General features: G+C 36.1%; 1 protein-coding gene across 4 annotated transcripts in view; it reads left to right on the top strand.

The window, feature by feature from the left end:
- HAPLN1 (hyaluronan and proteoglycan link protein 1) overlaps nucleotides 1–16,926 on the top strand; it is an 80,431-nt gene that overhangs the window by 20,578 nt on the left and 42,927 nt on the right. For 2 of the 4 annotated variants that reach the window (XM_058275668.1, XM_023586068.2), the window contains exon 1: nucleotides 16,508–16,593. The exons of the other annotated variants lie outside the window; for them this stretch is intronic. In XM_058275668.1, coding sequence (XP_058131651.1) covers nucleotides 16,530–16,593 — 64 coding nt within the window. In that variant the 5' untranslated portion in view covers nucleotides 16,508–16,529. Of the gene's footprint in view, nucleotides 1–16,507; nucleotides 16,594–16,926 lie in introns of those variants that run through there. 4 annotated transcript variants of the gene reach the window in all.

The raw sequence follows: 16,926 nt of genomic DNA, 5'->3' as shown, positions 1-16,926 counted from the left end.
CTGGTATTGTTTTTGTTCTGCATGAAGTAATTACTTAAATATTTATTATAGTGCAGATTGATGATGAGTTCTTTTAGCTTATGTATGTCTGACAAAGTCTTCATTTTGCCCTTGGTTTTGAAAGATATTTTTGTTAGGTAAAGAATTCTAGGTTGACAGCTTTTTCTTTCAGTTCTTTGAAGATAGTGTTTCATCATTTTTTATCATCTATTGTTTCAAACAAGAAATCTGCTTTCATCCTTATCTTTGTTGTTTGTGCATAATGTGCTTTCTTTTTTCTCTGGCTTCCTTTAAGATTTTTTCTTTATCATTGGCTTAAGTAATTTAATTACTATTTGTCTTGGTTTAATCTTGCTCAAGTTTATGGTGCTTCAGGTTTGTTGAGTTTCTTGGATCTGTGGGTTTTTGTTTTTCATTAACTTAAAATTTTTTCAGTCGTATTTCTTCAAATGTTTTTTCTGCCCTTGCCACTTTCCTCATTTGGATAACTCCAATTACATATTTACTTGATAACTTAAAGTTGTCCCTCAGTTCATTAACGCTCTGTTCATTTTTCCTCTGTCAGTCTTTTTTTCTCTCAGTATTTCATTTTAGAGACTTTTTATTGGAATGTCTTCAAGTTTACTAATATTTTTTCTTACATCGTTTAACCAGTTATTAATCTCATGCAGTAATTTTTTCCAGTTCTATGATTGCAGTTTTTTACATTTTTATTCTAGTAACATATATACAACCTAATATTTCCTGTTTTATCCACTTTCAGTTGTACAATTCAGTGGTTTTAATTACATTCACAATGAATTTTTCATCTCAGGCATTGCAGTTTTCACCTCTAGATGTTTTGAGTTTTTTAAGAAATGTCTTTTCCATGCTTCTATTTAACATTGTTCAATAATATCCTAGCTTCTTGAACATCTGGATGGTTTTAAAATTTATTTCTACTAATTCTACCATCTGTTCATTTCTGAGTCTGCATCCATTGATTAAAATTTTCTCTTTTGTTATATGTTCCTCTTCTTGTATACCTGGTAATTTTTTTTGGATAATTTTGAACTTTACCTTATTTAGTGCTGTATTTTTTGTTCCTTATAAACATTACTATGCTTTGTTCAGGGATATGGTTAAGTTACTTAGAAATAATTTATTTACTTTAGGTCATTTTTAAAAGCTTTGTTAGGCAGTACGAGAACTGCATTTACTCTAGTACTGACTTCCCCCTCCCCCTAACTATTGATTTAAGACTCTTGTTAGGACTTGAACTCTTAGGATTTTAAACTGATGCACTCTGAATTACGAGGTTTTTGACTCTACCTGTTGCTATAGGTACTATTGCTGGTGCTGTGTGAATTTTAATGCTTTAGGGTGTTCTTTCCCTGGACTTTGGGAAGTTTTTTCACATCCATGCACTAGCCAGCCCTCAAAGGAAAATGTTAGGGGCACCCTCTGAGGATCGCCTGAGTTTTATATTTGTGCATCTCTTTGCTCTCCTATTATTCGATTACTGTACCCTGAGAACTTTAAACTGTCTTTTTTTTTTTCAACCAGTAGCTTATATTATTTTATTTTTAATATAATATGCTTTATTTTAAAAGAGGTTAGATTACAGAAAAGTGACATCAAAAGTATAAGGGATTCCCATGTACCCCCCTTTCCCTCCCACATCTTCCCCTATTGATAACATCTTACAATTATATGATACATTTGTTACAATTGATGAATAAATATTGAAGCATTGCTACTAATGAAGGTTTACATTGTGGTTTACAGTTAATTCTAATGTCTAGGTATCTTGCCTTCCCAGAATACCAAGCTCCATTCAGGGAGTCCAAGGGAGTATGCCCCAGTTCTCACTTCCAGAACTGCAGCATGGAACCTTTATTCAGGTAGTAAGCTGGCACAATCAGAGGCTCACCTAATCTATTTCCTGTCATTTCAAAAGTTACTGTTCTTCTGTGCCTGATGTGCAATATGTTGTGTTTCGTTTAAATATATTTTATCTGTTTGGGATTTTGTTTTTCAGCTGTTTCAGGTAAGAGAGTAAATCCTGTCCCCTTATTCCATCTTAATCAGAAGTGGAAGTCCTAGATGGTTTTATTTTCATATTTTTGCTTTTCTACATTTTCCCATTTCTCTAATATAGCACACACATACATATATAAATAGTTATAGTAAAAACATGACTTCCTTTAAATAAAAGAGAATAGTATTAAAATACTATATTTGGTAATTAATTTTATTAACATATCTGAGTACTTAATAAATAGTTATCTAAATATTTTCAATTTCTTTATCAACATCCAATTAATAAATAAAATGTTACCATGGTATCTCTGCAAACAGCATTACTCAACTCTAAATATAAATTACCAAACTTTTTTCATGTTCCAGGTCTCAATAGCATTCAATAGGTTCAAAGAATTTTTTCATAGACATCTTTAGTTCCCATTTACAGATGTTTCTCCTATAACAAACAACTAATGAAAATTCCATCGTTTAAATGCTCCACTTTGAATAACTTCTTACACTTTCCCAAATACATAAATTTATCACACAAATAAAAACCTGCTTCAACATCTGTAACTTTGGTGTTTATGATCTCCTTGGGTGGCTCATTTTTTTCCTGAAATTTCCAAACCTCAGATTATAAAAAGTACTTCAGAAAAAGGTACCAGAGATTCTTAACTATTCATTGCTTTGGGTGTTTTAGTGAAAAGAAGACCAGAGCATTTTCAAAATTGAAGATAGTCCTTTGCCTTCTATCCAGCACAAACAGATATGTCATAGAACTGTGCCAGGAATATGTCCCATGTAGCCTATCTTTTTAAGCTAGCTGAAGATTGCTTCCGCAATTAGTTGAAACTTCTGGGTGGTCTTTTTGAAAAATAACTCTTCGAAGAAAGCAGTGAACCAATAATACTGTAAATGCAAAATAGCATTAGCCCTTTAGCTTTCAAACTAAGAAAGAATGAATAGCAATTCGGTGTTTTTTGCTTGCTCATATAGAATTTCCTACCTCTGATTTTTAAGAGGAAAAAATTCTATATAAACCCAATGGAAGAATTTTTTTTAGAAAGATTTTGTATTTATTTGGGCATAGGGTTTACCAAGTTTAATTGTGTGTGTGTGTTTAAACTACCTAGTTTATTTCTTTTTATACGTCAACAGATGCATGCACATACACAGTATCTTCAATATTGAAATAGATATATAATAAATTTAAAATATCTGGGGAGGGTGTTGTAAATAAAGAACTCTCTCCATTTCTAAGAAAATTGGTTCATTATCTTTCCTTTGTCCCCCCATTTGATTCCACTTTCAGGTTGGAAATCATCCTTTGTGTTGTCAGAACAGTATCCCTATCTCAGTTTGCCCTAATCAAACTAGTGAAGTAGTTGAGGTTACTTTTGTAGGCATCCCATTACCTTACAGAAACTCCTTTCTCCCTTTCATGCTCTTGACAGAGCAATGGGGGAAAAATATGTTTCAGCTATGAAGACTTATTGCCCTGAAAACTGTGCATTCAGGCAGCCAAGCACTCCAGGAATCATAAGGACAAGTTGGCAGTATTAGTCATCTTCATTACTCAAGTGTCCATAACTGATATTTCATTGCTATGCTTGTAGTGTTTATGTAAATAGTTTGAAAATAAAAACAGTGACCATTTAGACCTCAGAATCTGTTTTGACCTTGACTAAATCTACCAATTTCCAATGCCTCCACCTCCAGTAGGAATAATAGTCAAATTATTTTTACCACAAAACAAGAAAATCCCCTACAAACAGGCCTAGTAATTAGGATTGACTGGCTAGTGGACTGAGCAAATTTCAGTAAGGTAGACTAAGCGCCTGTTGTGGACTTGGCAAATCCTCCAGGTAAGCTCATTCTAAATGAGTTTTGGCCATGTAAATTCAATGCCTGTGCTAAGAACTGTAGCTAAGCCTGCACACAGAACATTGCATTTAAGTTCCCCAGAGTGCTTTAAGCTTCATCGGATAGTGGCCAAGTGGACATTGGTTGATGAATGAATATTGTCATGGTTCAGCTTAGTTTTCTTGGCTTATGGTTTTATTAGTGGAATTATTGGTAGTCATTCTCACCGTGCATCATCACAGGGTGATAGAAGTTCCCTGCTTCTGTCCACCAATGCCTTGAATGCATCATTTTCTAGTGTAATAGTCTCCCCAGACTATATAATGTCTTCCACTAAACAAGTTTTCCTCAAATACCTATTCTGCAAACTAAAAAATGGACCCAAAGCTATATTTGGTAAATATAAGCCCTGGAAATTATCCAAACTCGTTGGTGCCTACAAAAGAGGTCAACATCCATTTGCTTTTCATGTGCATTTAATTACGGGAGAGAATTTGATTTGGCATTCATGCTAGTATTTTAGAGCAACTTCATTTGACAATTGAGAATGAGGACTTCTTAAAGTGGGGACAGTGCCAGTGAACTCAGGCCAGACCCATTGTGGCCACTGAAAAGTTGAACTTGTGAAGAGAACTAAATAGAGAATGGCAGAACCCACGCTGCTACATAAGGATAACGCAGCCCGGGGCCTCAGAAGAGGTAGCCAAGGTGAATGGTGTGATTCAAGGGTCCCTGGAATGACTTTTGGGATCCCAAAATTTCTCTCATTGCCTAAAATACTCACTATGCAAGATACATCTTTGAATTGAAGGCATTATTAAAGAAGCAAGAGATTGTTAGAAGTATAAAGACAAAGGAAGTGCTGATTTTTATGGGAGAGAGAATCAGAAAGGGGTTGACACTCAGGTCAAGACAGTAGGTCTGAGCAGGGGACCTGGAAATGTACATGGGTAACTAGAATACCCCACCAGGGTGTTCTAAAGAGAGAAAGGAGGAGAAAGGAGACAAAGGAAGAATGGGGAGAACTTAAAAGCAAATTTTTTTTTTTTGCCTTTTTTGTGACTTAGAAATTATTTTCAATAGAACACCTCACCTCAAGAATGCAAAGACAAAAAGCAGTCTTTTGGTGTTTCAATAGAAAACTGACAACTGGAAATGCTCTATATAAATGTATGCATTTCCAGGGTTTAGCTATCCTAGCGCCAAAAGAGTAAAGAGAGTAACTAATAAAAGAGTTCATCGTTTTCCTGATGCTGTCTCCCTTTTTTCTTCTTTCCATTATATAGATTGAGTCGGATGCACCAAAACATTAGAATTAACCAATAAAATTTACAAAATCATCATGGGGACATGTTTTGGCCTATGTACTGTTGATACAAGATTAATAATACAATGTGGACATTGTTCTGGTCAAGACTTGCATACTAGTTGGTGACGTTGAATGTTAAATGACATTAGCATGACACAAACTGCAATCCAATAAGATTTAGAATTATTCCAGGTTGGGATTCCATATTGGTGAAAGCTATTTGGGGATATGGATTGCACTTTTTATAACCTTGTCCCAGAAATAATGTTTAATGAAACATTTGTATACCATGCCAGCAAGTAGCTATTTATTCCGCCTATGTATGGAGATAAACAGAAATTTATGTTTTTGCTGAGATGGTTATTTTGCAAAGACCTTTCTAAACTATCATTGGAAAATGCAAATTATAGTTAAGAGGTTCCTAACTGAGAACTGTCCAATTATTCTCTATGGGTGAAATAGCAAATGCATCCTTAGGCCATTCACTATATCCTGATAGAATATTTGCCATTTATGCAGTTTTTAAAAAAAAAAATAGATTTTGACTAGATAAGATCATATAAATTAATGACTCAGATGAAATAATTTTCTTTTCCTGTGGTTTTTGCTTTGTAACCATCAGTTGCCTTTACACATATTTTGTTATACACATTTTATTATTTTTAATAAATTGAGCATTTTGTTTTATATTTCAAAACACCTGTTACCTTCATATTCACATAGCCAAATTTTACCCATTAATTCCTATTTGGTTTCTTTTTAACAATGGCATTTTTACAGAATGTAATTCTCTTCAAAATCAGGAATGAAAAAACAACACACCCTTCCAGATGTGGAGAAAACTAATTTTATCCTGCTCTTGAACTTTATGAAACTTAAATGACCTTCTTTTGTTTTCTGTCACTTCACATCCCACCTGCTTTTCTATCTACTTCCACCCTTTGACCCATCAGTGAAGATTCAGGGAGTTTTCTTAAGTTCACTTGCTGTCTCCAAAATAGCGGGTGTAGGGGATGCTATAGGGGCTGGAGCGTATGCTTACATTTCCATTGGATTTGATGATGACCTTTTTAGTTAGTATGGGCAGAATAAAGGGGTGGCATGGATATCTGAATTATCTCATTGCTAGAAATTACTATCTAAAGTCCAATGGTATTGAATTTTCTTACTTCACTGCTACTGTTATACTACCAACTCCAATAAGAATTACATTATGTGGATTTCACTATCTGTATCTCCCAACCTAGCCAAGAGTTTTCCTTAAGCCTGTCAATGAAGGGCAAGCAGGGTTCAGAAAGCCTCACTTAGAGGTGATTATATTTGACAAACTGGTTTTGCTCCCTCTTCCACCTTTTTGCCACCAGCAACAGCTGCTTCATTTTTTTATTTGTCATAACTTTCCCTCTATGAGACAGAGGTCACAAAGAGCATAGTCCTTAAGCAAATGTTAAATTAGCAAGTAAGAGGGGGTGAGAGAGGTGTTTGGCCTCAAGTCTCCTCTTTCCTTTCTCTCTCTCTCTTTTTTTTTTCTTTTTGCCTGGCCATATTTTACATCTCTAATTTTTATTTTGACTTTGTTGTTAGTGATAGTTCAATATCAAACAATATCTAGCATGCCAGGGTAGAGAAATGAAATAGCAAAGGCTAATGAAAAATTAATTCCACTCATGCTAAGTCTCCAATGGCTTATACTGTGCCTATTTTCCACCAGTGTGAGAATATTTTATCAATCAGATGGACTACGGATTGTCAGTGGAGGTGATGGACAATTATTGGCAACAAGAGCCCATGGAAATGTCTTAAAAGCTTATATGCTTTATGTTCTCCTACAAATAAACTTTAAGGATTTGTGTGGAAATACTTGCTGGAAACTGTATGTAGTCACATGATCTTGGGCAAAAATGGTCCTTTACTGTCAAAGCAGATTATGCTCTTTAAATGAGCAGGTATCCTTGAAAGATTTGCCCATGACAGTTGAAGTTAAGGCACCGAAAAGTCAGAAGGGGTCATCCCAATCAACACAAAAGATGGAGGGTAGCATTTTGATATTATTGATGAATTCCAAAAAGAAACATTGGATTATGTTTATAAACTGATCTTTTCCTCTGGGCATAATAGATTATATTGGATTCATAGGTTTATTGATGAAGTAATTATGTAAACTTCTTGTGCCAGTAGGGCATCACAGATAAAAGGCATGGCAAAGGACAGAGTTAAGGGTTTTTGATGTTGGAGTTCTGATGTTGGAGTTTGATGCTGAAGCCTTAAGCTGGAGCCCCAGGAAGTAAGCACATAGAGGAAAGAGACGCAAGCCCCAGAAAGGGAGGAACCCAGGAAGCCTGAACCCTCACAGCCATTGGCAGCCATCTTGCTCCAACACATGGAAATAGATTTTGGTGAGGGAAGTGATTTATGCTTATCTGTAAATTCCTACCCCAAATAAATACCCTTTATAAAAACCAACCAATTTCTGCATAAGCACCCCTTTGGCTGACTAATACACAAAGTAACAGAGTTACTCTGGCGACAACTCTAGCTAACACCAGTCAACTCTATTCACCCTCACAGTCAGTTGTGTTTACAATCGCCAAAATGCCAATTTCTTTTATTCATTATAGAACACTCACCGAAAACTAAGTGCTAGGAGTATAGATACTTCTATGGCCCTTGTCCTCAGGGGGTTTACACTTTTGTAACCATAGCAATGAATCAAACAGCTTTAGGTGCTTCATTAGTTTGACAATTATATAATTGCTTAGACTTGGGATTTTCCCTCATAACTCACAAAATTTGAAATGAAAAAGACCTTGGGTTGCTCTGTAACTCCATGGTGGAAATTTGGAACCAAAACAAAAGGGAGAGTCTGTCAGGCAGATATTTATGTGGTATGTAAGATGGTAAAATTAGGTATCTAATTTTCCTACTTCTTAAGATAAGACTGCCTATATTTTGTGTGTTATCTGCATATATAATTATTAAACTCTGGATCCATGGGAAGTCTAATGCTTAAATAATTTAAAAATTTTAAATTCCATTGTTCTTTATGAAAGAAAGTTACATATTACATAGATTTCCTGAATCTTGAATAGTCAGTTCTGACTGACGAGCTAAACATCAGTGCCTATAAAGAAAGTTGGTTAAATGATTTTATTTTTGTTTTCAAAATGGGAAAATTTTCAGGGACGATAAAAGTGAGAATTACTTAGTTTTAAATATTTAAAAAATACTTCCTAGTAAGATGAATTCTTAGGTTGTATCTTGCATTACAAAACCAATTTGGAAATTCAATTTAATGAGCTTAGCTGTCAATATTTGCCAAGTTAATTGGAGAATATTGCCATTTTCCCTTTTTGTCCTGTGTAGACACCACCTTTTTGGCTGAAACAGGTTTTTTTGTTCCTAAGCCAATGAACTGGAGTCTGATGAAATCATGTTTTGGTGTAGGATGTAGACCAATAGTGAGCCTGCTTCAGAGTCTTGGAAGAGATCATAAATGTGACAGCCGAAAGAGGTTGGGACTATACCAAGCAGAAAGGAGAAAGGAAAAGTTTCTGCTGCTAATGACTATTACTTTAATAGATTTATTTTTGTTTTTATCATGGCATTACTATTATATAACTCAGTAAATCACTGATCATAGGACTCTTAGTTAGGTTTTTTAAAATTCAGAATTGGCATATATTTCAATCTTTCTACACCTTCTCAGAGTCTGATCACTGTTTAAAATATATGTGAGTTGCCTGATTCTTGTTGTTTGTCCACTAATTTAGAATTTTGTATGGGATATGCTGTTGAGCTTACTATTGGATTTTGCATTAGGTAGATAACATATTACTGTCGGATGCCACCAAACTGTCTTGTAGAAGATTTGCAGCTGTATTTTTAGATCCAGTGTTAATGTAATGATTAACTGACAGCTATTGAAATTTTGAACTTTAAAGAGATGCTATAATTTTAAATGAAATGGAGTCCTAAAATATTGTTTTGCTAGCTCAGTTAGAAATACTTTCAGAAAGTAAATTAGTGGAAAATAATGTTATGATGAATTTTCTATCCATATAAACACTACTTCTAAATTTTTTTGCATACTTTTATTTCAGTTCATAAAGCTTGTAACTAAAAGGTTTGCATTCATTTAGTTGTGTGCATATGAGCTAGATACTAAACTCATTTTTAAGTAACAACATTTGAAACAATCTTAAACCTCCTCTACTGCATTCATATTTGCTCCTTAAAATATGAAGAGATTTATTTTCCATGTGTTTTTAAATCATGTGAAAGAGTTACAAAACTATCAAAGCCATTTTATTTTCTTTGCTTTTGTTTGTTTTTGGATTTGTATTTAACAGGTAACAATGAGATAGCGATCTAAGCTCCTGAGCATTCCTTTATGACGTTTCAGAAAAAGCAAAACTGTTCACAATACGTCTTTGGTTGAAAGGGCCCTTCCAGATTCTTTAAAATCTCTTTAAAACACCTACCTAAACTGAAATCCACCAGAGAAGAAGCCATGTTTACCTTAGTGCCAAATTTCTTGTCAGTTTTCCAAAACCATCTACTGTTACCAATAATGACAAATCATTTCGTTTTCTACATTAAGAAAAAAATATTTTTAAAATCTAATTTTTTATTATTCAATATAATGCTCTGTTGTTGAGGCTACTGAGATTTTTGGCCACGGAATCACGGAAGACCGAATCTGTAAAATGATACTTTCCTGTACAAGTATGCCTAACAAGCTCACTCCTTATATTCACTCTTGAGAGAATGTTTCCCTCCTTCCCTCCCTCCCTCCCTTCCTCCCTTCCTTCTTTTCCTAATTTCTAAACCCTAAAATGTGTATTTCTTGTTTGTTCTTTGAGGAAATTATTCTAGGCCAAAAACAAGGAAAAATTTAGTGAAATTTAATATGATCAAAATTACCTCTAGAATGTAAATTATTTCCATAATTTGATAATTCCTATAATACCAATATAGCATGGCAGCATTTAGCATATTAAACTACAAGGAAATTATTAGTCATCCTGAGAAACGGCAGCCTTGCTAATTTATATTCTGATAGATTTGTCTTTTAAGAATTCTCCATGAGATGTTTTGATTTTTGATGATTTTCTTGATGTGTAATGATGGAAAATGAATGTGTTCTTCTACAGCCTATGAAAGATGCATTTTTAATAGCATCACAGTATAATATCTATATTTACTTATTGTCTAGTTTTTAATGCTCTATGATAAAATTGTGATCTTTTAGGTCTTTGAAAATAGGATAAGTTCCCTGAAGATAAACAAAGGGGAAGATAAGAATTTTATTTTCTTTTCATATCACAATTGCCATCAACTTACATTGCTTAATATTTTAGTAACTTCTTTCACTAACAACTATTTGGTAGAGAAATGATCAGTTATGGAGGACCTGCCTTCTGAAAACCTAGAAATTTCATGTAACTGAAAAACTTCTGAGTAGATAGTGAGAACTCCTGCAGAATGAGTATAGACAACACCCACCAAAATATGCTGAAGTGACAGTAGCAACTGCTACAATACTCTAGGGTTTTGAGACCATAAGTCTCCCTGCCTAGCTATCATGCTATTTTTTTCTCAACAGGCCATGAATTATCCACTAGAGTTATAACTAGAATATTGGAAATTCCAGCAGGACTGGAATTTTCCCAGTATGACCTGGAAGAGTCTTGCTGACTGCCTATGTAAGTGCAAAGGGGAGGAAATGCAAACATTTTAAATACATAATGTCAGAACGAATTGCTGTTTCTATGCACGTATACCATCTCACCCCTGGGATGTGGCTTCATGTGCAAAAGGCACTAAGAACACACAATGACAAGAAAGTTCATTTTTACTTTAGTGGAAACTTATGTTCTTTACTTTCTGTCACTTGACTGAGTTTTGACAACTGCCTGTCCACTGATATTATTGCATTTAAGGGATTCTTGGTTAAAAGAACACATTATAAGATTGGAGAGGCACAGATTACTCTGCCTAAGCATACATGAAACTATCCTCAGCCCCAACCTCCTACCTCTTTCAGAAAAAGATACAAAAGAAATATACAATCATATTTCTATTATATATGTTAATTCCATCCCCAACCTCAGGGTGAACTGGTTAGGAGAATGAAATTCCAACTGAAGGTGTAGTCATGCAATACTTTGAAGGACATGTCCATAACTTTTAAGTATCACTTTAGAAAAAATTAGGATATCAAATAGTTTATGAATGGGAGTATCAAGATCATGTTATATGTGCTTCCCTTATTTATTCTTTCAGCAATGCCAGACTACTAGTTACCCAGACACAAGAAAATGTGGTCTTCACACTTGTTAATATGTGTGCACTGCTTTCCCCAAGCACTGCAGGTCTTCAATAAAAGGTAGTAGAATTGAAGTTGTGCTTTTATTCAGATACGCCTTTTATGTTCATTTTAGAAAATCAATAAACAAGTCAAACCACTGCAGAATCCTTTCATAAAAGCTGGCTTTGGGGATATCTAACCCTTATCTCAAGGATTATCTAAAGCAGGTTCAAATGGCCCAATGAGCAATTTGTGCATGTGAACTTAAATTGAAGGGCTGCTGAGTTTGTCCCAGCACTGTCAATAGTCTCCGAAAGTGAACTGAGAACAATAAAGACAGCAAGTAAATCAAATTGCTACTTAAGAACAAGTACTACTGATACTTTTAAAAACCCATGAATCTGTTTGCTGAGGAGGACAGTCCCAAAATGCAATGTAAGAATAGAAGGCTTGATATCTCTAATAACAACAATGACAAGAACAACAACTAATGTGTGTGTCGGTCTTCATGGAGCTCTTGACATACTTAATCTTCACAACCTTCAGGTGTAATGAACCATTTCAGTTGAAGGTTAAACCATCCCAACTGAAGAGTAAACAATATGACCTGGAAGAAGTTAAATAATGATTTCTTCCAGAGTCACATAGCTGGAAAGTGACAGGGGATGGAATGAAACTATGAATCCTTCCTTTCCCTCCGTTATGTTCATACCTCATCTCCATGTCTCCCCAGGATAGCCCCAGTTTATATGTTTTGGCTTTCCCCTCTAGTAAAATTGTCATAAATATTACAGTTATTGTTTTAAATAGTTCTCCCATTCACTTTGTGCCCTCATTTCAGTGATTAATTATATGTGCATATCAAATATCAAATACTATCATAAATAGAATAAAATATAGGAAAGAAGAGAATAAATGAAGTAAAAGGGAATGGATGAGATGTGGAGGTGATGAATGGAGAAATAAAATCATTGCAGTAAAAGAACAGAAAGACACTGGAAATTTTAGGGCAAAACTGGAAAGGGAAGCAATCAATTTCAAAATTTGGAGGACGGAAAGAAAGAGAAATGATTCAAATAAAAAATTCACCTTATTTTGTGAGCTATGAGGAACCTAAATTTAACCTCATGTTTTATTTGCATTCAAAAACCCATGACTCATTGAAATTTCTGAGATATTTAATTAGAAAAGAAAACACAAGTAAATTGTAGAAATATCCATAACTAAGTGATACTCAATAAAGTGGTCATTTAAAACAACTGATCTAAACCCAAGTTGTTTCTATATAAGTGACTAAGGTATACTTATATCTTCCTTTAGCAATAACTACAGGCAGTGAGGAGTCCAATAAATATTAAATTGAAATGTGTGTCCTGATATTGCTTAAATATATTGGTATATATTGCTCAAATAAAAATTCGGAAAATCCATAAACGCCTTGCTCATATCTATTTCTATCACTGGATCCTTTTCCTCCATACCTTGCCACACCTTTGCAAGAAAAAGATTGTTTTTAAGCTATATAACTAAAATCTTGTCCTTAGAGAAACTCTCTAAAGTTCTTGAACCTGGGGATTGCAGTGCAAGCTTTCTTTTTTAGGAGGTCCCAGGGGGATTGAACCGGATACTCATATATGGACAGCAGGTGCTCAACCACTTGAGCTACATCTCTTCCCCTGCAGTGTAAGTTTTGCTGTTTCATTTCCTCAAACTTAGAGATAATGTATCAAATATTCACCTTTTATTATTCCTTTGCTACTTCTTCATGGCCCTCCCTGTTAATTTGTTTCTTCCTCTTATTATTTTTTCTCTTCCCCTTTATTTTTCCTGTTAATATACAGCCCCCCACCCCCCATCCCATGCCTTCTTCTTATTTGCTACTCCTTTCCTACTCACTTTCCACCCTTTAACAATGAGTCTATAATGGTAATCCTGTTGTCTTCAGAGAGGCAATGGGCCCTGAGGACTTGCTTCAAGGGAACTGCAACATTGGGTGAGCTGAAGTACTTCAAGTCCAGAGCCATTTCCAAAGTTTAAGTCTATTTCAGTAAAATGGCAGTCATCCCAAACTTAGAGAAAATGAATAATTTGCAAATAGCCCCCTTTAATGCCAAATACATTTCCTAAATTATTAACCATTTTGGACGGAAACTTTCCTAACCTGATTACACATTTTTCTGCCTTCTGAATTTTGTAAAGTTAGCAATGTTACAAGTGTGTAAAAGAAAAAGGGGGGGGAGGCAGAACCTACCCACCTGCCTATTATTTTAACAAAATAGTATATTTCTGTGTATCCTTTCCAGTGGTTTAAAATAAAATTACAGTTAAAATCACAGGTTCTCTGCATTAAAACATTTTTTTAATGAAGAAAAGTAGAGAGAAGAAATATGAACAAAGGCACAGTATTATTTCGACAGATTTACAGACTTTGGGAAGCCCCGTTATAGACGCAAAGTGCAATACACCTGATGCTTTTTAAAGTTTAGTCCAGCAGTCCTCAAATTTAAGCATTCATCAACATCACCTGGGAACTTGTTAGAAATGCACATTCTCAGACCCAAGCCAACCCCAGAATTTCTGATACAGCAGATCTGGAGAGGGGCCTGAGATTTTGTATTTTCAACAAGTTGCTAAATTTTGCTGCTGCTGCTGGATCAAGCTTTGGTTTGACTCATGAGCTCTTTCCAAATTTATAAGAGATTTCCCAACTTGCCTATTAGATGGAGATATTTTCATTTTTCCTTTAATTTTTTTCATTTACCATAGTAATTAATCAAGTTTGAGGTGGATCATACTAGCTTTATGATAATACATTAGTTTGTATAATTTTAAAACTTTTTCATCATCTCTTTTCACCCTGGGAAGAGGTGGTCATTATTCCTATTTCACAGGAGAATACAGTTATGTCTTCCACACTGTACGGGGTAGAGGCGCTGGCGCCCCCTGTGATCTGGAAAATCTGCATTAAAATTTTGTCCCCCCATTCATACCAGAGAAGAAGTCTGAATTTTTTCTTTCATTGTGAGGACAAGGAACTTTGCCCAGTCCCTCCACTTACTCAAGTTCTCTGAAAGTGGAAGGCTGATCTTTCTTTTTGACCACTTCCCTTACTTGCTGCCGAAGGGTGGTAATTTCACTGACAGATTAACCACTAAGCATCCTGCGCACCGTCACCCTCCCCTCCTTTCCCCCTTGCTTAGATTATTACAAAATGTTTAAAGTGCACCTCTTCTCTGGGCCTGTCTCCCTTCCTGCTTTCCAAGTGGGCTTTTCTTCTGCCATACTGACTCGGTCGCCAGCCCCTTCCCCTGGTCTCCGTACTTTTGTCTTTCTGAACCTCCCCCTCCCAGAACCAGTCCCTTTACCCTCGCCCAGACTCCTGGCCTCGCACACGCCCGGAGCTGGCCTCGGGCCAGCGCGGCAAACTGAGATCTGATGAACTGTTCCTGAGACCGGGAGGAGAACTCACATTTTCTTCCTTCTGGTCCAGAACTTTCTCCAATTTAGCAAGCTACCAAAAGTACAAAATACCAAGATCGAGGGAGCATTAGACTGAGCAGGACCAGATTACCCGATCACTATGATGAGCCATCTATGGCTGGCCGTCCAGCAGAGGGCCTCAGGAAGGCTAAGCTGCTTCAGTAGCTTGTGCTTTCACAGAACAATGCAAAAAGACTGGGAAAATACTGTGTTCACCTTGAAGTTCACACAGCCTCCCTGGCTGAGGGGACTGATAGTTGCATGGCGAAACAAAGATCTTTTTATCGGTCACTGCTTCTCGCGTCAGCTCGGGGTGTATTCCAGGCAGTTCTGCATTCTGTCCCAGTTTGCATAGTAAATCCTGGGCTTTGGTAGGCACTGGCAATTGTCTCTCCACATGGGCATTAACTGTGCAAATGCATCATTAGTCTGAATCCTTTGGCCACCATGAGGCCAGTGGTCTGACTTCCAGATTTCACGTACCTTTAAAGTGAAAACAGAAAACACAACTTCCTATCACTAACAACAAAACTGTTCAGGAGCCAACATAAGGTTGCCATTTATTTTAGTTTGCTAAGTAAGGATTTAAAAACTATAATCTAAATGTCTGCAGGTTTATAATTCCATGAAATAGTGACCATGCTAACAGCAAAAAGTTAAGAATAGTTATCTCAGAAAAAAAGAATAGTTCTTAAAGTTAAATCAATTTAACCTAATGAGAAACACACATTCATGGTCCCTGCTTATTTTTTTTCCCATTCCATTGCACCATTGACCAGGTTTTAGGAAGCACCAATGCTGCATTTAACTACATCAGACTTAAATATCAAGAAGGAGATTTACTCTATTTTTAAATAATTCCATCAAAGGAAATTTCTGTAGTTTCTTTGCTTCTTGAATTTCTAGTAACCTTTGTATTGATTCCCATAATTTTTCAACCAAATTTCAACTGCTGATTTGAGACCTGGCTTTTCCATTATGCGCTCAGTGGAGGAAAAAATGTAACTCTTCACTATCCTCCGTATAACACATCAGCGGTCATTGGCTCCTTTACTGTATTAACTTTCTTGCATGTATAATGTTCCATTCATTCTTCCTCTCAGCACGGAGGTACAGCTCTGGGTGCTGGGCATGCAGTGAGGAAAACTTTGGATTCAAGCATCTGATGTGCTGAGATGTAATCATGGCTAGCCCAGCATGAGATGGCTGAGGAGACTTTCCAGCTTACATGAGGTCTTGAAAGAGCCAAGTGACCCCAGCTAGGACAAGGTAATCTTCCTCAGAGAACACAGGACCTGGGTGTAGCAGTTTGATATGGTTCATGAATTCCAAAAATAGATATTGGATTATGTTTGTAAACTGGCCTGTACCTGGGCATGATGAAATTATGAGTAGGGCTTTGATTGGGCCACATCAGTAAGATGTTGAGTCCCTGCCCCCTTGGTGGGCAGGGACTCACAGATAAAACTCCAAGGCAGGGCAGAGGAGTTAGTTGGAGTTTTGATGTTGGATTTACAGCTGGCCTTGTGGAAAAAACAGAGGAGCTGAGGCCAGAGAGAAATGAAGCCTGAACCCTGGCAGACATCAGCAGCCATCTTGCTTTATAACGTGGCAAACGACTTTGGTGAGAGAAGTAACTTATACTTTATGGCCTGGTAACTGTAAGCTCCTACCCTTGATAAAAGGGTAATACCTTGGGCAATGGTGGTTGAGAGTGCAGACTCTGGGTCAGACTGCCCAGATGCCCTGCCCCTTGCTTTCCATGGTAGGTGTCCTTGGGATAGTTAGACTCCATTTCCTCAACTGTGCAATGTATGTATTAATGTATCTACCTCACTCGCGTTATGAGGAATAACAAACATATGAAGCTTCAGTTTTTACTTTCAATTTAATATGTCCCTGGCATGTAATAATAATTCAGGGTATAAGTCATGTTCATTTCAAGGCACAAAAAAAT

The sequence above is a fragment of the Dasypus novemcinctus genome, chromosome 2 (genome assembly GCF_030445035.2).
Source record: "Dasypus novemcinctus isolate mDasNov1 chromosome 2, mDasNov1.1.hap2, whole genome shotgun sequence".
In the NCBI taxonomy this organism is placed as follows: domain Eukaryota; kingdom Metazoa; phylum Chordata; class Mammalia; order Cingulata; family Dasypodidae; genus Dasypus; species Dasypus novemcinctus.
The sequence above is the reverse complement of the archived record's forward strand: the minus strand, read 5'-3'. Positions and strand labels throughout refer to the sequence as shown.